Here is a 21,741-nt window from a genome sequence, read left to right as displayed (position 1 = left end):
AGGTGGGGGGAGACAAAGAGAGGGGGTCAGGAGCACCCCAACCCCCCCAGGACCCCAAAAGCCCCCACTGGGGGGTCTCGCGGGCTCCAACCTGCGCAGCTCGGGATCGGAGGGGAGCTCCAGCTCCGCCATGATGGGCGAAATTGGCGGGAACTGGACGGGACCAAACTGGGGCGGGCGCGGGGGGGGGGGGGGGGGGGGGGGGAGGGGGCGGGGCCTGGGCCCGATCCTGGCCCCTGCGCACCTACCCGCAGGCCCCGCCCCCCCCCCTTGGGGGCATCACCCAGCACCGGGGGGCTCTTCGCCCTCCAGGTCACCTCGGGTCACGGGGGCGGGGCCTCAGGGGGGGGTGCCCCATAACTTGGGGGGGGGGGCAAAGGGGGACCCCCGCCCCAACTTGGGGGGCTCCATCATAAGGGGGGACTTCCATAACTTGGGGGGCCTTCCAGAGCCTGCCCCATACCTTGGGGGGCACAAAGGGGGCGCCCCCCCACAACTTGGGGGTCCCAGTGCCCGCCCCCCAACACCCCATAGCGCGGGTCCTGGCCGCCCGCTTGGGGGCGCTGTTGCACCGGGCCCCGGTGCTGCTACGGGAGCGGCGCCGCTCGGTGCTGGGGGCGCTGCTCCGTGGGGGGGGCACCGGGGCTTCCCCCCCCGGCTCTCGCCGCTGCTCCGGGGGCACCGGGGCTCGAACCCGGGAGCTCGGGACCCGAACCCGGGAGCTCGGGGCTCGAACCCGGGGTCCCTGGAGCCTCAATGGGAGCCGCAACCGGATGTGCGGCGGGACCGGGGCATCCCCAGCCCCATCTTTGGATCCAGTGCGGAGCAGTGGGAAGTGAGTTGGGAATGGGGGTAACGGGTGGCAATGGGGGGGTAATGGGGTAACAGGGGCAATGGGGGGCAGTGGGGGTAATGGGCAATGGGGGTAATGGGGAGGGCAAAGGGGGTAATGGGGGCCAATAGGGTCAATGGAGACAATGAGGGGCAATGGTGTCTCTCTCCCCCCCACCCCAGAGCTCCCCCTCCGGGAGGCCAGTTCTGCTCTTCCAGCCCCATGGACTTCTGTGTCCACGCTCCCCCCTACAACCGGATCCAGACCTGGATCTGTGTCCATGTGTGGAGCATCCGGATCTGGATCCAAATCCCATAGGATCTGCTCCCAAGCAGCAGGAGCTGCGATGCCAATGGGATCCCGTGCTCCCAGATGATCCAAGGCTCTGGAATGAGGAAGAGCTGCAGCACGAGACAGTGCTTCGGGGTTGGCTTGGGCTGTTTTAGGGGTGGTTTTGGGGTGTTCTGGTGTGTTTTTATCCTCTTTTTGGCCTGTTTTGGGGCTCTGAGCCTGTGTCCCACAGGAGAAGCAGGACAAGGTGTTTTTTTGGTGGGTTTAGGGTGGTTTGGGGTTGTTTTGGTTTTGAATAGTTTTTGGTTGTTTTTGTACTTTTTTGAGCCTGTTTTGGGGTTCTGAACTTGGGTCCCACAGGAGAAACAGGACAAGGTGGTTTTGGGGTGGTTTTGGGGTGGTTTTGTCCAGTTCTGCGGCTCTGACCTGTGTCCCATAGGAGAAGCAGGACAGGGTGATTTTGGGGTTGTTTTGGGGGTTGTTCTGGGTGTTTTGGCCTGCTTTTGGCTTGGTTTTGTCCTGTTTTGGGGCTCTGACCCTGTATCCCATAGGAGAAGCAGGAAGAGGTGGTTTTGGGGTGGTTTCGGCCTGCTTTTGGCTTGGTTTTGTCCTGTTTTGGGGCTCTGACCCAGTATCATATAGGAGAAGCAGGACAAAGTGGTTTTGGGGTGGTTTTGGCCTGTTTTTGTCCTGTTTGGGGGCTATTTTGGGTCTGTTTTGGGGCTCTGACCCTTTGTCCCTTAGATGAAGGAGGACAAGGTGGTTTTGGGGTGATTTGGCATGTTTTTGTCCTTTTTTTTTGGCCTGTTTTGGGCCTCTTACCCTGTATCCCATAGGAGAAGCAGGACAAGGTGGTTTTGTGCTGGGTTTTGGGTTGTTTTTGGCCTGTTTTGTGTCTTTTTGGGGGCTTTGACCCTGTATCCCATAGGAGAAGCAGGACAAGGTGGTTTTGGCCCATTTTGGGGGTTGTTTGGGGTGTTTTGGCCTGCTTTTATCCTTTTTTTGTCCTGTTTTGTGGCTCTCACAGTCTATCACATAGGACAAGCAGGATAAGGTGGTTTTGGTGTGGGTTTTGGGGTGTTTTTGGTTGTTTTTGGCCTTTTTTGTGTCTGTTTTGGGGCTCTGACCCTGTATCCCACAGGAGAAGCAGAACAATGTGACCATGTGGTGGTTTTTGGGGTGTTTTGGGGAGTTTTTGTCCTGTTTTGGGGGTCCGGTTTTTGGGGGCTGTTTTGGGTCTGTGTCCTGGGTTCAGCAGTAGCAATCATGTTTTGTTTTTTTTTTTCCTTTGTGGTAGCTGGTGCAGTGCTGTGTTTTGACTTCCAGCCTGGGAACAGTGTTGGTGAAGCCGATGTTTTCGGTTGTTGCTAAGTGATGTTTACCCTGACCAAGGACTTTGTGAGGCTCATGCTCTGCCAGGGAGGAGGGGAAGCTGTGAGGAAGCAGAGATGGGGCGCCTGACCCGGGCGCCAGGGAGGTATTCCATACCACAGCACATCGTGGCCGGGGTGGGGGGTAACTGGGAGTCACCCAGAAGGACACGGGCTTCCGGGTGGGACTCGTTTTCTCGGCCGGTGTTATCGTATTCTCTTCCCTTGTTATTTTCCCTTATCATTGTTGTAGTTGATAGTAGCGGTGGTGATTTGTGTTGTACATTGGTTGCTGGACTGTTCTTGTCTCAACCCGTAGGAGTTGCACTCTTTCGATCCTCCTCCCCGTTCCTCCGGGAGTGGGGAAGGGGAGAGCCCCGGGGGGGGGGGGGGGGGGGACGACACGGACCTCGATTGTTGTCAGCTCGGCACCACTCACTGGGAGTGAGTGAACAAGTTACCTGACTGGGTTTAAACCACGACAGTTCTTTTTGGCACCCAACGTGGGGCACGAGGGGTTGAGATAAGAACAGATCTGACTGGATTGATAGTCACTCGTCACAATGCTGATTTATTGGCTCTCAAGGCTGTTCCTCCTGATCTCACAGTTTCAGTATATCGTATCTTACGTCCATCCGGTATTTGCTGTATTAGTGTTTTTCAAGTGTGGGGTGATACAGCGGAAGAAGTCTTTGAGAAAGGGAGGAAAATAATCCAAATCCTGCTGAAAGCTGGTTTTGCCATAAAATGGAGTAAGGTCAAGGGACCTGCACAGGAGATTCAATTTTTGGGAATAAAATGGCAAGATGGACGTAGACAGATCCCCACAGATGTGATCAACAAGATAACAGCAATGTCTCCACCAACTAATAAGAAAGAAACGCAAGCTTTCTTGGGTGCAGTGGGGTTCTGGAGAATGCACATCCCAAATTACAGTTCGATTGTAAGCCCTCTCTATCATGTGACCCGGAAGAAGAATGATTTTAAATGGGGCCCTGAGCAGCAACAAGCCTTTGAGCAAATTAAACGCGAGATAGTTCATGCAGTAGCCCTTGGACCAGTCCGGACCGGACCAGATGTAAAAAATGTGCTGTACACTGCAGCTGGGGAGAACGGTCCTACCTGGAGCCTCTGGCAGAAAGCTCCAGGGGAGACTCGAGGTCGACCCCTCGGCTTTTGGAGTCGGGGATATAAAGGATCTGAGGCCAGCTATACCCCAACTGAGAAAGAGATACTGGCAGCCTATGAAGGGGTTCGAGCTGTTCGGAAGTGATTGGCACTGAAGCACAGCTCCTCCTGGCACCCCGGCTGCCCGTGCTGGGCTGGATGTTCAAAGGCAGGGTCTCCTCTACACATCATGCAACTGATGCTACATGGAGTAAATGGGCTGCACTAATTACACAACGAACTCGAATAGGAAATCCCAGTCGTCCAGGCATTCTAGAAGTCATCATGGACTGGCCAGAGGGCAAAGATTTTGGAATGTCACCAGAGGAGGAGGTGGTGCGTGCTGAAGAGGCCCCACCATATAATAAACTGTCAGAAAGTGAAAAGCAGTATGCCTTGTTTACTGATGGCTCTTGCCGTATTGTGGGAAAGCATCGGAGATGGAAGGCAGCTGTATGGAGTCCTGGACGACAAGTTGCAGAAACTGCTGACGGAGAGGGTGAATCGAGTCAGTTTGCCGAGGTGAAAGCCATCCAGCTGGCCCTGGACATTGCTGAACGAGAAAAGTGGCCAGTACTTTATCTCTATACTGACTCATGGATGGTGGCAAATGCCCTGTGGGGGTGGTTGAAGCAATGGAAGCAGAGCAACTGGCAACGCAGAGGTAAACCCATCTGGGCTGCTGCACTGTGGAAAGATATTGCTGCCCGGGTGCAGAACCTGGTGGTGAAGGTACGTCATGTAGATGCCCATGTACCCAAGAGTCGGGCCACTGAGGAACACCAGAACAACCAACAAGTGGATAAAGCGGCTAAGATTGAAGTGGCTCAGATGGACTTAGATTGGCAACATAAAGGTGAATTATTTTTGGCCCGGTGGGCCCATGACACTTCAGGCCATCAGGGCAGAGATGCAACATATAGATGGGCCCGTGATCGAGGGGTGGACTTAACAATGGACACTATTGCCCAGGTTATTCATGAGTGTGAAACATGTGCTGCAATTAAACAAGCCAAGCGGTTAAAGCCTCTTTGGTATGGAGGACGATGGTTGAAGTATAAATATGGGGAGGCCTGGCAGATTGACTATATCACACTGCCACCAACCCGCCAAGGCAAGCGCCATGTGCTTACCATGGTGGAAGCAACCACCGGGTGGCTGGAAACACATGCTGTGCCCCATGCCACTGCCCGGAACACCATCCTGGGCCTTGAGAAACAGATTTTGTGGCGACACGGCACCCCAGAGAGAATTGAGTCAGACAATGGGACTCATTTCCGGAATAACCTTATAGATATTTGGGCCAAAGAGCATGGCATTGAGTGGGTATATCACATCCCCTACCATGCACCAGCCTCTGGGAAAATGGAACGGTACAATGGGCTGTTAAAAACTACACTGAGAGCAATGGGTGGGGGAACTTTCAAGCATTGGGATACACACTTACCAAAGGCCACCTGGTTGGTCAACACCAGAGGATCTGCCAACAGGGCTGGCCCAGCCCAGTCAGAACTGTTACATATTGTAGAGGGGGACAAAGTTCCCGTGGTGCATATGAAGAATTTGCTGGGGAAGACAGTCTGGGTAATTCCTGCTTCAGGTAAAGGCAAACCCACTCGTGGGATTGCTTTTGCTCAGGGACCTGGATATACTTGGTGGGTAATGCGGGAAGATGGGGAAGTCCGATGTATACCTCAAGGGGATTTGATTTTAGGGGAAAACAGCCAGTGAACTCAATTGTATGCTGTTGCCTGCTGTGTAATGCTTTTATAGCCCATCAACTAGATGTCTCCAGGTCACCAGCGACTGGCCCTGACTTCCCTCCAGCCATCATCCCAACAGAGAATGAACTTTGAACATCATGGACCGAATGGACTCGGCAGCATTATAGGGATTGGTCCATGCACTAAGAAAATGATTTTTTCCTCTTGGTCTGTATGTATATGGATGTATATATGTGGGAGAGCGGTGGTGTATTGAAAATGTGGGATCTGAGCACGACGTGAATGGTATGGAATAAGGGGTGGATAATGTCCTGGGTTCCGCAGTAGCAGTCATGTTTTTCCTTTGTGTTAACTGGTGCAGTGCTGTGTTTTGACTTCCAGCTTGAGAACAGTGTTGGTGAAGCCGATGTTTTCGGTTGTTGCTAAGTGATGTTTACCCTGACCAAGGACTCTGTGAGGCTCATGCTCTGCCAGGGAGGAGGGGAAGCTGTGAGGAAGCAGAGACGGGGCGCCTGACCCGGGCTGGCCGGGGAGGTATTCCATACCACAGCACGTCATGCCCGGGGTGAGGGGTAACTGGGAGTTACCCGGACGGACAGGGGCTTCCGGGTGGAACTCGCTTTCTTGGCCGGTGGTATCGTATTCTCTTCCCTTGTTATTTTCCCTTATCATTGTTTTAGCTGATAGTAGCGGTGGTGATTTGTGTTGTACATTGGTTGCTGGACTGTTTTTGTCTCAACCCGTAGGAGTTGCACTCTCTCGATCCTCCTCCCCGTTCCTCCGGGAGCGGGGAAGGGGAGAGCCCCGGTGCGGGGGGGGGGGGGGGATGACACGACACGGACACGGACCTCGATTGTTGTCAGCTCGGCGCCACTCACTGGGAGTGAGTGAACAAGTTACCTGACTGGGTTTAAACCACGACATACAGGTATGTAGCAAATAAAAAGACTAGGGATAACGTAGGTCCCCTCAGGAAGCTCTCGGGAGAAGTGGTTTCCCTGAATTTGGAGCAGGCTGAGGTTCTGAACGACTTCTTTGCCTCGCTCTTCGCTGTCAAAGGCTCTGACCAAACCACCCAAGTCTTGAAAGGCAGACGCAGGGACTGTGAGAATGAAGACCTTGGACCCACTGTAGGAGAGGAACTGGTTCGAGACCATCTTAAAAATCTGAACATGCACAAGTCCATGGGTCCTGATGAGATCCACCCGCGGGTCCTGAAGGAGATGGCGAATGAAGTTGCGAAGCCGCTGGCCATCATATTTGAGAAATCCTGGCAGTCAGGTGAAGTTCCCAATGACTGGAAAAAGGGAAATATAACCCCCATTTTCAGGAAGGGGAAAATGGATGACCCGGGGAATTACAGACCAGTCAGTCTCACCTCTGTGCCTGGCAACATCTTGGAGCAGATTCTCCTGGCAGGCATGCTAAGGCACATGAAAATCAACAAGGTGCTTGGTGACAGCCAGCATGGCTTCACTGAGGGGAAATCCTGCCTGACCAATTTGATGGCCTTCTATGATGGGGCTACAGAACTGATGGACAGGGGTAGAGCAGTCGATGGCATCTACCTGGACTTGTGCAAAGCGTTCGACACTGTCCCACATGACATTGTTGTCTCTAAACTGGAGAGACATCAATTTGATGGATGGACCACTCGGTGGATAAAGAACTGGCTGGATGGCCGCATGGAAAGCGTTGTGGTCAATGGCTCAATGTCCGGCTGGAGACCAGTAACGAGTGGGGTCCCTCAGGGATCGGTGTTGGGACCGGTCTTGTTCAACATCTTTGTTGCTGACATGGACACTGGGATTGAGTGTGCCCTCAGCAAGTCTGCCGATGACCCCAAACTGTGTGGTTGGGTTGATACCCTGGAGGGAAGGAATGCCATCCAGAGGGACCTTGACACGCTTGTGAGGTGGGCTGATGCCAACCTCATGAGGTTTAACCATGCCAAGTGCAAGGTCTTACACCTGGGTGGGAGCAATCCCAGGCACAGCTACAGGTTGGGCAGAGAAGAGATTCAGAGCAGCCCAAGGAGAAGGACTTGGGGGTGCTGGTTGATGAGAAAATGAACATGAGCCAGCTTCAATGTGCGCTTGCAGCCCAGAAAGCCAACCGTATCCTGGGCTGCATTCAAAGGTGCATGACCAGCAGGTGGAAGGAGGTGATCCTGCCCCTTTACTCTGCTCTTGTGAGACCTCACCTGGAGCACTGTGTGCAGTTCTGGTGTCCTCAACATAAAAAGGACATGGAACTGTTGGAACAAGTCCAGAGAAGGGCCACGAGGATGATCAGGGGACTGGAGCACCTCCTGTATGAAGACAGGCTGAGGAAGTTGGGGCTGTTCAGCCTGGAGAAGAGAAGGCTGTGTGGAGACTCTACTTTTCATCACTGAAAAACTGCCTCCTAATTTGCTCATGTAGGGACATGCTCTGGATGGAAAATGACTGTCAGAGCAGTGAGCACTGGCTGGGCTGTCAGGTGCAGAGGGTGATGGGTTCTACTCTGCAGGAGCCTGGAGACTGCCACAGGGGTTTGTCTCCTTTATCTGTCTAAACAGAACCAAAGGAGAACACCCTGGTGTGCAGGGACAATCCCACGGTACCTGAACAATAGAAGCAGGGCAGGAACAGAGACATGGACCAATTTCAACCAAAGCTCCAGAGCATCAGGAAAGCTGGTGATGAGGAGGCAGATTCAAGACCAAGCCAAGTCAGGTCGAGTCAATCCCTTGTTCAGGATCAGGTGAAAAAATTGCGAGGAAGATATATGAGAAATCCTAGGTGACCACCAAAAGATTGCATGGGTGTGCTGAACTCCTACTAAACTGGAAACCAGAACTGCTCTAGTAAAGCTCAATCTGCCTGTTCTGAGCTTAAATAGAGATGGGGAACAACAGGAAGAGGGTGGGGTTGGAGCCCAGCTGAGGCTGGTCAGGGGGATAAAGGCCTATTAGTTAATTCTGGGACAAATCCTCTCTGCCTCAAAATGCCTGTTTTTCACCCTTGAATACAGTGGAAGTCCAGAGGCACCAGCTCAGCTGTTGGACATCCAGGCACTACATGTGGGTAACCCCATTTGGGCTGGAAAACTGTCCCTCCACAGAGGGACATCAGCAGCTTCAGAGGTGGAGTCACTTCTTCATGTCCCATTTGAGGACCGTGTGCAAGATCTGGAATGTCTCTAAACCCATTTTCATTGTGTCAATATGTTCAGACCAAAACATTTGCATGGTCCACAAGTATGTAGGAAGCATCCTATGAGCTACTCATTACTGCTGCTGTGCAGCTGTGCTCAGGCATGGCTCACCCACTCCATGTCTCTCAGATGCTCAAGCACCACAATGCCTTTCAGAGCTGATTTCATACCCTTTGCTTTTCCTTCTCTTTGTTTTCCTCTGGGAAAGCATGAGCAGCCCTGGAGGCTTCCTCCCAGCAGAGCACATGCAACTGTATTTACAGCCCTGTGGTAAAGCTGTGTCAGAAAGCAACCTTACCAATGTGGGTTTTCTTTATAATAATATGGAGCAATGTCTGATGCAGGTTGTGTTTCTTTTGCAAAGGCAGCTTAAGCCAGATACATTGATTTATTCAAGAGTTAAATGAGGATGAATCTTATTCTGTTATACAGAAATGCAACAGTTCAGGCTGTCAGCAGAATATAGTCACTAACAAATCAGCCTTTAGAATCAGCTTGTTATAACAGCAACTGTTTTTTAAAGCAAGAAACTGAATGCCCATAGGTTTAGGATGCTTTATCATGCTGGAGCTCAGGAAGGTATAAATCATGAGTTTAACAAAGTCAATGTTATTTGTTGTTAATGATCTCAAATAGTTTGTTAAATGTGATTTGGTGACTGGAATGACAATCAAAAGCCAAAGAAAAGTGTCTGGAAGTCATGCATGTGTAAGCTGGCCTTTCACTGAGACTGAGAAATTCTCTTGCTTCACGTTTATGTGCAATCCTATGAGGATCCTCTGAGGTGTCTTCTGACACAAATTTCCTTCAAACTGAAAGTGAATAAAGATCTGATCCTTTGCTGAAACCTGAAAACACACCTGCTTGTCTAAAGCCAGTGTTAATTGTCCCAGCATAGAAAAATAAAAATGCCATTTACTGCTTCAATGAACTACCTGTTCTTTTCTGATTACCTCATCTGGAAAACATAATATATGCATATAATTTTGGTTAGAAAATATATTAGAATAATCTGATGTGTGGCAGGTATAGTGGTCATTGATTGGAGATAGATGTGGTCCAGATTTGAATCTCCATTTTTGATCAGTTTGATGTTTCTCTTCCTTTTGCCTCAGCAGGGACCACCTGGTCATGAGAGGAAATCACACCCAGATTGAATTCATTCTCTTGGGAATTACAGACAGCCCATGTCTGCAGACTCCTCTTTTTGTCTTGTTTCTATTGATTTACATTGTCACTCAGGTGGGGAATGTTGGGATTATCATCTTGGTTCGGGTGTCTCCCAGCCTCCATACCCCCATGTACTTCTTCCTCACCCATTTTGCCTTCACTGACATCTGCTATTCCACAGTCATCTCCCCCAGGCTGCTGGCTGCAGCGGCCAGGTGAAGGGGAGCAAACACCGACACGATGTACATTTGCAAAAAGCTCCGTTTATTGCTTACAAGGCTGCTATTAATATACTGCTTTGAGCTCCCTTACACGCGATCACGCACTACTTGATTGGCTGCCCCGCTTCGTCCATGAGGTGTCCATGCGCCGCTATTCTTTTTATGATTGGGCCTAGGTGTTTGTGTTAGCTTGGCGTTATATCTTGCTTTGCGGTTACTGTTATCCTGTTGTTGCATTCCTAACTCGGGGTTATAAGTTCATATTCTCACAGCTTGCTGTAGACCTGTCCGACTGTCCATGCTCGACCCCCAACATCTCCCCCTCTTTTTTCAAATAAGACATTAGTTATTTGTTGTACACGCTGCATGATACATTGCAAGATACAGGGAATAATCATTAAGCATAAAAATGTAAATACAAATATCATTAAAACACCCTTGATAATATCTTTGATCCATCCCGTAATTCCCCAGCCACTCAGCCATGTATCCAAACCCCAATCATTAACAGCTAATTTCATAGTTAAGTCATCTAACCTTTTTATCGCTTTATGAATTGATTCTGAGTGATTGGACAGATTCATACAACACATTCTATCAAAATCTTCACATCCATGTCCCTGTTCCAACAACAAAAGGTTCTGCAGTGTTGCATGTCTTACAGAGTCAACATTAAAACAAATCAGGAATTGCCTTCAATGTAGAATTGTCTGCTTAGCAACTCAGCAACCCACTCTGCTTAGTTGAGCCAAGGCCCCGGCTGAAGCACTTACAGTAATTTGGCATATTATGATTGGATACATGTTTTGAAGACCCTTAGTGACTAACATATAATTGGTTACACACAGGTGTGAGAACTCAACCTTGAAAGCTTGCCAACAGTCCACAGTTCTCATTAACTTGGTGAATTCCAGCCTCTTATCTTGCTTGCTTAAGCTTCTTCAGGCCTCTCATGGCCTTGCTGTATCTTTCAGGACTGTTCAAAGTTTATGTACCAATTATGCATTCTCCTGTGAGAACACTGTCTCCACATCTTCCCCCTTTTGTCTTATCCAGTAACAAGTCGCTACTACAGCAAGGCACACACACATTTACATTAGCAGAGTAACTATTACAGGGTGCAGCAGCACGTTGAAGATGCTGATGGCAGTGAAGGACTAGCCAAAGAAATTTCTTACCAGTGGAATTCTACCCCCCCTCTTAAATTTGTTCCATCACCTGCTTTATAACACTACCATTGTATTAAAATTTTTCTAGCTTTTGCCTTAGCATTTTCTAGCAGCTACTGCAAATTTCCATATTCTAACATCTCTTTTACAAGTGACAAATCTATACAATACAAGGTGCAGTTTCTTATTAGCAACTAGCTAGTAAATACAGGTGGTTTTATACACAAAATCACAACCTCTAATATAGCTACTTTACAAGCACACATATTCAGGATGTTACTTTTCAGTTGTCCCCAAGTGATATTTTGCAGTTATTTGTTCTTTCTCTTCCTCTATCTCATTCTGCTTGGGGTAATCACAGTCAGCTCCTGTAGCTGAGGCATCAGGTTTATCCATTTGTCTGTCCAGCTCATGGCAGGGCTTCACAAACTTTGCACAGTCGCCATGGACCTGTAGGCAGGAGGGCACAAATATACCCCCTCCCCCAGGTTATCAGTTCTTCAGAAATAGACAGGTTAGACAGGTTAAAGTTAAATGTAACATCATTACTCTCTCTCTCCCCCCTCTCTTTTTTTTTTTTTTTTTTTTTTTTTGAGTCCCTGCAAAAGCCATCATTACTCCCACTACAGTCCCACGTACAGAACGTGGCACAAGGACCCTGTGGAGACTAACAGCAAACCAGCTCCGAGAAGCATCACTGCAGTGCGAGGTGGCAGGCTCAACCTTAGCGGGCGTCCCCGCAGAGGCTCTGCCTCCCCCACATTGTATGAGGCTTGGGCTTTTAAACTGACCAAAATGCACACTCATTCCAACACAGGTGGCCAGCCTGTGCTGGAAGAAGTGGCCAGCAGTATCTACAGAGGTCTCCAAGGGTTGATAGAAACCTGGACATACTTATATTTACCAACTTCTAGTACATGAGTATCACAGAGAGACTGTATGGGCTCTCCCTGTCAATTGCAAGAAAAAATCTTAACATATACAGCTTGAGTATAAGAGGATTTTAACACATACGTGGTCACTGTTTGTCAGGCCTCCTTAACTATTTTGAGATCAAGAGCTTCCCACTCTTTAGCCCCCTGCTGTGTAGTAAACACAGGATATGCAGGAATGCCCATTGCAGAAAATTCCCCAGTAATGATCACATCTTTGGTTACCCATTGTTACAACTGAGCGTCTCCAGGGCCAGTAAGTCTGAGCAGACCGGCCCGGGAGACGAAGAGTCAGGGTCTGGAAGCAGAGGATATAAATCTGGCTCGGATTCAGGGGACTCGGGGGCTGATCCTGCGCCGAACTCGGGGTCTCCGTTGCTCGCAGCTGTGTCTTTCTTATCAGATGTCTCTCGTTCGGTATGTAGCCATCTGCAGACCTGGCTCCTCCGTGACTGAGTTAAAAATTTTTTCACTCTAGGGCATAGTGGGTTGGAGAGGCTCGCGGTTCCTTTAAATCTCCCGCTCGCGCATGATCCCTATTTTTTTACTGCGTGCTTCACAGTGGCGCTGCAATCGATCCGGCGCCGAGGCACCGCCCTCTTTCTTTCGGATTTCTCGACATTTATCATGCGTATACCTTCTAATATACTTTCTCTGTCCTTTTCACAGTCCCTACTTTCGGAACTGGGGTGGTGGGGGAGCAGGGGGTTACACCTCCTCCGCGGCACCTTCTGATGGAGGGGGAGAAAAGGAAAAACCCTGGGGGGGGGGGGGGGGGAACGAGTTGTAATCTTCCCCCGGTTTCAACCGACCGGGGACGTCTGTTCCTAGTTTCTCCGTTGCTACCGCGGCAGTTTTCTTTTCTGCCTTGTATCTTTTTATACAGTTCATTACTTCCCTCCGTGGTTTACCGAGTTTGCCTTTTTATAATCATTAAGCACTGAGTCAAATAGTTCATCACCAAACTTTTGCCACTCACTCTTCTCAAATATTGTATTAGGATCTGCAAAAAACATCTCTTAGCCTTCCTTACAGGCAGTAGACCTGCTAGCTGCTTTAGAGTCTCAGGCTCAATTCCCCGCTTTTATAAAAAGCACTGTAAAAAGTTCAGGGCTCAGTTCCCCGCTTTTATAAAAAGCACTGTAAAAGTTCAAGGCTCAGTTCCCCGCTTTTATAAAAAGCACTGTAATAAGTCCAGGGCTACCTCTCGGTCCATTTTCATGGCCAGCCTTTTCCGGATCGTCTTCTTCTGGGTCGTCCTGTAACCTCGGTCTCCGGATCGGCCTCCCGACGCAGCAGTGTCTGGTTCACCCCAGCGGCGGATTTTTTTTTTTTTTTTTTTTCGGTTAATCCAAGCACCCGGGTCCGTCACGCCACCGCAGCAGCATTGCCCGCGCTTCCCGGCCGCTGCCGCCGGCGCCGCTCTCTCGCCGTTCCGGGTCCCCGTCGACCGGGGCCCTGAAGAACCCCACTCGATTAAATCCGAGCCCTTTAAGTCTGAGTCTTTCATGCTCCCACTCAACGCATCCTGCAATGCAGCCGCAATTTCTGCATCTGCATGCGCCTGGTCGATCATGAGCTTAACGGAGCAATAAGTGCGTGCTAGCTTCTTTGCCCCCTTGTGCCCCGTCTGAACGCTCTCCCATAATTCTTCCCCTATTTTGCGCCATTGATCCTTCGAAAATAACTGTCCTGTAGACTCTAGCAACCCCCTTCGCCTGCACCAAAAAAGAAAGTCCACAAGCTCCTGCCGGGGTATCGAATACCCTGTCTTCTTTGCTACGCTTAACAGTCCCTCTATCGTAGCCTTTTTTATCGCTGATACAGCGGAACCCATCCCGAACCAGACCGCAGTCTGCCTGACTCACCGGTCAGCCGTGGCCACGTAACTCAACTTATTTGCCTGCTTCTCTCGAGCAGCCGGGATCTTCACCTTCTCTCGTCCGCTTCTCCTCTGCTGGTATCACGTCGGGGTCACCAGAATGCAGCGGCCAGGTGAAGGGGAGCAAACACCGACACGATGTACATTTGCAAAAAGCTCCGTTTATTGCTTACAAGGCTGCTATTAATATACTGCTTTGAGCTCCCTTACACGCGATCACGCACTACTTGATTGGCTGCCCCGCTTCGTCCATGAGGTGTCCATGCGCCGCTATTCTTTTTATGATTGGGCCTAGGTGTTTGTGTTAGCTTGGCGTTATATCTTGCTTTGCGGTTACTGTTATCCTGTTGTTGCATTCCTAACTCGGGGTTATAAGTTCATATTCTCACAGCTTGCTGTAGACCTGTCCGACTGTCCATGCTCGACCCCCAACAGCTGGCAAACCTGTTATCAGAGGACAAAACCATTTCTTTCACTGCCTGCATGATGCAGTTCCTCACCTTTGCTTTTTTTAGTACTATTGAGTGTCAGCTCCTGGCCATGATGGCCTATGACCGGCACGTTGCTATCTGCCAGCCCCTGCTTTATGTGACCGTCATCTCCAGCCGTGTCTGCTGGCAGCTGGTAGCATCATCCTACCTATTCGCCTTCCTCACTGCCATCACCTACACTTGGTGCACGTTTGGAGGTTCCTTCTGTGGTCCCAACAGCATTGACCACTTCTTCTGCGACGAAGTTCCTGTGCTGAAGCTCGTGTGCTCTGACACTCACAGCAGTGAGATGGTCATCTTTGCCTTCGTCACCATCAATGCGGTGGGTGCAAGTGTGGTTATTTTTCTTTCCTACATCTCTATCCTGCGCACCATGCTGAGGATGTGCTCAGCACAGAGCAGGGCCAGAGCCTTCCACACCTGTGCCTCCCATTTGATGGCTGTTTCCATGTACTTTGGGACAGGATTCTTCATGTACCTACAACCTCCTTCTAGCCACAGGAGCCTGGATAAGGTGGCCTCCATCTTCTATGCTGTGCTCATCCCCATGCTCAACCCCTTCATCTACAGCCTGAGGAACAGGGAGGTGATGGGGTCTCTGGTGAAATGCGGGAGGAGGATTTTCAGCTGCTGGCAACACAGAAGCTTTCTGTCATCCAGGACATGAACAGTTCATCTCAAGTGAGAAAGCCTATGGGGCACTAAAACAATGGAATTTTTCCCAATAATCCCCATGATTTGATGTAGATCCTTCCATGCTTCCTGCACAAAACTCAATTACAGTTTTTAATGAGATATAGATCCCCAAATCCCAATTTCCTTCCTTGGAAGGAAACCAAAAGGAGAGGAACCTCATACTTCATTTCACTTCATAGTTAGCAGCCTGTAGGAAGAAATTACTCTCAATTATCCCAGGCCTCTTTCCCTCACAGGAAACACCAATCAGCTTTATTCAGTTATAGCTTTTGTCACTGATAAATATCTATTTTTCTTGCAAGATTCTTGACCTTGTCCCTCAGCTCCAATAAAATTCCTCACTCTTACCTGTGAGCTCTTTATTAAAGCTGCTGGGGTGGGAGGGAAGAGGAAGTGTAGTTTTACATTTGCTTGCTGAAAAAAGTAAGGGAAAGTGTTTAAGAAAGTTTCCATTTCAGAGACAACTGAAATGCTCAAACATTTACCCAGACTGGATGATACTTCACTAATAGAGCTCTAGATTGCCATAGTCTTGTGTGGAGGAAACTGCTCAGTGAGCTGGCAATAGAAACCTCAGTTTAAGATGCCGGGGAGGCAGCATGGTGAATTCCAGCAACACAAGAAACAGGCTTGAGGTTTTGGAAATACATTTCATACTGAGAGCATCATTGTACGAATTCTGTTTCAATCTTTGCAGATTTGGTAGGAAGAGCTGGACATGGGTCTCTTTGCCCTGTGCTTCAGGTGCTGTTAGATCAGCCTAAATGTTTTGGAGAAGGATATTGGTTTTTGTGGAGATGATTCAAAACCGGGCCTCTATTGACATGAACATTAAAGATGATATTCATATGACAGCCTTGTTAACCTAACAATTAGTTAGCAATTCTCATCTTTAGATACCATATAGTCCCTTCAGATCATCCAGTCCCAACCCCTGCCACGAGCAGGGACACCTTCCACTATAGCAGCTTGCTCCAAACCCCTGTGTCCAACCTGCCCTTGAACACTGCCAGGGATGGAGCATTTACCACTGCTTTGGGTAACCAGAAGTCATGAAGTAACGTGTGTCTGTTCCTGAGCTGTCCCAGTTATTTCTTCACGATGATGTCCGCACCACACAGACATAATTCCATAGTCCTAGACCATTATTGCAGTGAAACATTCACATGAGCATGGGTAGGTGGATCAGATTGGATGAACCATGTCAGGAAGCATAAAGGCATCTGGGACTGACTTCAGTTGCCTGAACATTGACTATTAACACCATGGAAATGCCCCTGGGGCTCACTCTGAGCTTTCAGATGTGGCTCCAGAATGACCCAACCCTTCTGAAGGTTGCAGGATGTACATGTCAAGTGCTTGCCAAGGTCCTGGGTACTTCAGGACAGAGGAAATGGCACCACATTTCTATATAAGGGAGACCAAACCTGACCTGGGGCATTTCACTGCATCTGTCTCCTTCCCTTCAACTTAAATGATAGTTTTCCCCACCACTTCTAGGAAAACATGCAAAGAAAGTGGTTTCTTAGTCCTTCAATTATCTTATATGTTTTCCCCCTATATGAAGTTTTAGTCCAACTGAAAGGAAAACTAAAATACCTCTTTTAAGAGTGTTGGGAGGAGGGATTAGGAGATCTGAAGTAGTTTCACCTTCTTCGAATTTAGATAATTAAAAGCTGAGTCATTCAATCACAGTTTTGTGTCTCCATCTGTGCTCAGTGAAGGTGTGTTTCTGTATCTCTAGTATTTGTTCAGATAAAAAGAGCAGTTTCAAGAGTTCAAGTTGGAAGACACACACACAGAGTGTCCTCCCCTCACTGTGTTTCCATCCCCATCAGAGGCTGGGGTCAGGCTGCATGAACTGGGCTCCTTTTAGACTCATTGAATGAACCAGGTTGGAAAAGCCCTTCAAGCTCATCCAGTCAAACCCTTACAACAGCACTGCCAAGGCCACCACTAACCCATGGCACTGAGGGCCTTGTCTATAGGGTTTGTGAACACTTGCAGGGCCGGTGCCTGCAGCCCTGCCCTGGGCAGCCTGTTCCAATGCCTGAGCACCTTCTGGGGCAGGAATTGTTCCTCAGCTCCAACTAAACCTGCCCTGGTGCATCTTGAGGCCGTTTCCTCTTGTCCTGTCTTTTGGATTAAAACAAACTGAAAATAGATTTGAGGGGGCAACTGATGCAGTTTGACCTCTAGGAGGCCTTCAGATCCTGACCGGAATTAGTTTAATCCAGAGAAAGCTATTCTGAGATGCATATACATGTCCTTCTGATGTTCAGACCTGCTCTGGACCACATGCATCCTCACCAGCTGTCCTAGGATGTGATAAAACATCCTTTTATTCCAAACCACCCTAGAAGGGACCTGACTATCTCATAACTAGACAATGAATTTTAGATGTTGAGTCAGGTGACCCATGCTTATTCTCCAATCCCAAATTCATAATGGTAGGAAAATCACATTTATGAAAGCCAGTCAGACATGGAGGATGGATGTGAAGAGCTTCTGTCTTAGAGCTCATCTCAGTCTCTCCTCTGGCAGGTTCAAGCCATTCCCCTTGGCCTGTCCCTACAGGCCCTGATGAAGAGTCCCTCTCTTATTCTATCTGAATAAGTTGCTTCACATGTTGTGTTCTCTTTTCTTGAGGGAATTGTCCAAATGTCTCTATTTTTCATGAAAACTCCATCAGAAACTTTGATTAAAAGCTTATAAAGTGAGCATTTCACTTCACACCAACTTAAATTAGATTTTGACTGGTTGCCATTGCATTCATTCATTATTCATCACACACAGTTCTTTGCAGAAGACCACGGTTTCCAAAGGTGCTTATTTTAAAAAAACAAATTTATTCAGTTTGTCATTATACAAGTACATGTTCTTCCAGCAATTGTACAGTTCATTAAACAGAAATGGTGTGTTTGGATTAAATATTAAAACCCCTCCATCTACTGTTTCATTTAGAGCATCTTCCTCCTCAATAATGTGATGACATACAGAAGGGGATGTGACATGGTCAAATCCACAAAGCACAGACCTGGTACTGAGCATCCAAAAAGGAAAAGATGTAAGGACCACACATCCCAGGAAGATTTTAGTTGGGACACACTTCTGGCCACATGCTAACCTATGTGTGCCTATTACAAGTCCTTAGCACTGCTCCAGCTCACTTACACGGGATAAATGTATTGGATGCTCATATCAGGTATCATATAATCCCAGATTGGTTTATGTTGGAAGGGACCTAAAAGCTCTCAACTTCCAACCCCTGCCATGGGCAGGGACCCCTTCCACTAGAGCAGTTTGCTCCAAGCCCCTGTGTCCAACCTGCCCTTGAACACTGCCAGGGATGGGGCAGCCACAGCTTCTCTGGACACCCTGTGCCGGCACCTCGGCACCCTCACAGTAAAGAATTCCTTCCTTACATCCAATCTGGATCCCACCTGCTTCAGTTTGAACCCACCACCCCTTGTCCTATCCCTACACTCCCTGATGAAGAGTCCCTCTCCTGCATCCTTGTAGCCCCCTTCAGACACTGGAAGCTGCTCTGAGGTCTCCAAGCAGCTTCTCTTCTCCAGGCTCAACAGCCCCAGTGTTCTCAGCCTGGCGCCATATGGGAGCTGCTCCAGCCCCTGAGCATCCTCGTGGCCTCCTCTGGACTTACTCCAGCAGCTCCATGGCCTTCTTATGTTCCCTGCAGAGAAGGACTTGGGGGTGCTGGTCAATGAGAAAATGAACATGGGCTGGCAGTGTGTGCTTGCAGCCCAGAAACCAACTGTATCTTGGGCTGCATCCAAAGGAGCGTGACCAGCAGGTTGAAGGAGGTGATCCTGCCCCTCTGCTCTGCTCTTGTGAGACCTCACCTGGAGCATTGTGTGCAGTTCTGGTGTCCTCAGCATAAAAAGGACATGGAACTGTTGGAACAAGTCCAGAGGAGGCCACGAGGATGATCAGGGGACTGGAGCACCTCCCGTATGAAGACAGGCTGAGGAAGTTGGGGCTGTTCAGCCTGGAGAAGAGAAGGCTGCGTGGAGACCTCAGAGCAGCCTTCAGTATCTGAAAAGGGAGTTATGAGGATGCTGGGAATGGACTCTTCATTAGGACTGTAGTGATAGGACAAGGGCAACAGGTTAAACCTTAAAGAGGGGAAGTTTAGGTTGGATATACGGAAGAAATTCCTTCCTGTGAGGGTGGTGAGGCACTGAAATGGGTTGCCCAGGGAAGTTGTGAATGTTCTATCCTGGGCAGTGTTCAAGGCTAGGTTGGATAGAGCCTTGGGTGACATGGTTAATGTGAGGTGTCCCTACCAATGTCCAGGGGGTTGGAACTGGATGATCTTAAGGTCCTTTCCAACCCTAACTATTCTATGATTCTAAGATTCTGTAGACACCAAAACTGTATCAGAACTGCAGGGGATACCAGAGCTGTATTGAACCTTTGGTCCTTCCCTCAGGTCTTCAAGCTCGTTTGGGATGAACAAGTATCACCAGGCACTGGAGACAGTGGTCAGTGCCTTACCTCAAGGATGAGCCTCCTTTTTGTGGGAACTACTTTCATTTAGCACCATTTAGACAAAAAACACCATGGTGCTGTCTCAGGTGTGCTATTGAAGAGCTGATACTTATTTAAATGAATTCTTGAAGGCTCAGGCCACTCTTAAAATCACAAGTTGTTTGAAGACAAAAATTTGTTGTGCTGTTTCTCCATGCCCTGCACTTGCTGTGTGATCTCCTTATCTCTAATAATGACCAGTAGTGAGCAATAATGACCAATAATGGCCAGTAATGCTCAATTCCATAATCACAGATTCCACATATTCCTTCCTTACCTCCACAGTACTGAAGAGCTCCAAATGTGCTTTCAAACCCTGCATAGATGTGGCAGCAGCTTTCGCTCCCACAGCCTCCTCAGAGCCCCCTTCACCTCCTTGTTCCTCAGGCTGTAGATGAGGGGGTTGAGGGTTGGGGTGAGGATGCAGTAACACACCGACACCAGCTTTGCCTGATCCCATGAGGATGCCTCATGAGGCTGGACATAGGTGAGGATCGCGGGTGCGTAGAAGATGGTGATGGCAGCCAAGTGGGAGGCGCAGGTAGAGAAGACCTTCAGCCTCCTCGTGGCCAAAGGGATCTGCAGGACGGTGTGGAGGATGTAGGTGTAGGACACCAGGATCATCAGGAGAGGGCCCATGGTGTTTAACACAGCGTTGTATACCTGCAAGACCTCATTTGTGCTTGTGTCTGAGCAGGAGAGCTGCAGGAGGGTGGGCAGCTCACAGAAGAAGTGGTTGATGCTCCTGGCCTGACAGAAGGACAACCTCCCCGCCAGTGTGATGTGCACCAGGGAGGTGAGGAACCCGATGGTGTACACCAGCACCATCATGCCATAGCAACGCGCCCTGGTCATGGTAGTGGTGTAGAGCAGGGGCTTGCACACAGCCGTGTATCGGTCGTAAGCCATTACCCCAAGGAGGAAGCACTCACAGATAGCCAGAGCCACGAAAATGTACATCTGGGCAAAGCAACCCCAAAAGGAGATGTGGCTTCTCCCCAGCAGGAAGGTCTCCAGAGCTTTTGGGATGATAGCAGAGGAAAGGCAAACATCCATGCAAGATAAGTGGGTCAGGAAGAAGTACATGGGGATGTGGAGGTGGGGGTCAGTGTTGATCAGCAGGATCATCGTCAGGTTCCCCAGCACCATGAAAACATAGAGGGATAAGAAGACTGTGAAGATGGTGGTTTGTAGCTCTGGGGCATCAGAGAAACCCAAAAGGATGAAGCCGGAGAGAACCGTGAGGTTTCCTGTATCTGTCATTTCAACAAGTTGATGGATTTGGATTGAAATGAAAGCAATCGGTGAAATACATCCCTAAGTGAGAAATAATGTGGATGTTTAGTTGGAGTTTAATCCATAAAGTAAATGCAATGGAAAATGGTGTATTTGTAATGGTGTATTTCTGTGTGTAGCCAAAGATCTGAAGTCAAAGAGGTGAAGGAGCTCATTACAGAGCCTGAAATTAAAAGAGAATAATTCTACAGTGATTGATATATACATCACTAATGAAAGAGTGAGAAACATCATGTCTATCCAAACATAATACAATAAAATCAAGTAAGTACATCATAAAATGTGGAAAACAGAAAAAAATTTGTATTTTCTTCACTGATTTCTGAGAATATTAAGGATTATTTTTCTCCCTTTTTTGTATTTTTCAGAGTGGATCAGTGCTCTTCTGTAGATTCATTACTTGTGCTGCATCCTTTTCATCACAACACAAAGCCATGTACTTGAAATTTGTTTTAAGTTCTAAGTTTATCTACTTTTGAAGAACCCCCACCCTGCATAATGTTAAGGGAAAGCAGTGGACTTGGCTCCAGCAGAGCTTTGCTGTCATTGCAGTGAGCTGCCTATGACCAACCCAAATATGTACCTAAGGGTGTAAAATATATCATACATAAACCAAAATTTTAAAGCTTTAGCTTGGATATTCTCATCTCCGCCATTCAATTCCTCGGCAGATGAATTATTTAATGGAATATCAATCTATGAACGGCTACATCACTGCAAAAATACCCCTAAATCTGTTGTAGTTGGGGTG

The 21,741-nt window shown here is 48.7% G+C and overlaps 2 protein-coding genes across 2 annotated transcripts; one reads left to right on the top strand and one right to left on the bottom strand.

Annotated features, from left to right (window-relative positions):
* The first annotated feature begins 9,710 nt into the window (after window positions 1–9,710).
* On the top strand, window positions 9,711–15,114 carry LOC134175165 (olfactory receptor 8U3-like). The gene is made up of 2 exons (XM_062640744.1): window positions 9,711–9,957; window positions 14,399–15,114. Exons 1-2 carry the CDS (start codon window positions 9,714–9,716, stop codon window positions 15,112–15,114), a joined length of 960 nt encoding a protein of 319 aa, XP_062496728.1. The 5' UTR covers window positions 9,711–9,713.
* Window positions 15,115–20,003: 4,889 nt separating this feature from the next.
* On the bottom strand, window positions 20,004–20,957 carry LOC134175164 (olfactory receptor 8I2-like). Its single transcript, XM_062640743.1, has one exon. It carries the CDS (start codon window positions 20,955–20,957, stop codon window positions 20,004–20,006), a length of 954 nt encoding a protein of 317 aa, XP_062496727.1.
* Between the last annotated feature and the right edge of the window lie 784 nt (window positions 20,958–21,741).

This window comes from Pezoporus occidentalis, unplaced genomic scaffold (assembly GCF_034315485.1).
Source record: "Pezoporus occidentalis ecotype Australia unplaced genomic scaffold, CSIRO_AGI_Poc_V1 ctg664, whole genome shotgun sequence".
In the NCBI taxonomy this organism is placed as follows: Eukaryota; Metazoa; Chordata; class Aves; order Psittaciformes; family Psittacidae; genus Pezoporus; species Pezoporus occidentalis.
This window is presented reverse-complemented; position numbering and strand designations above follow the sequence as displayed.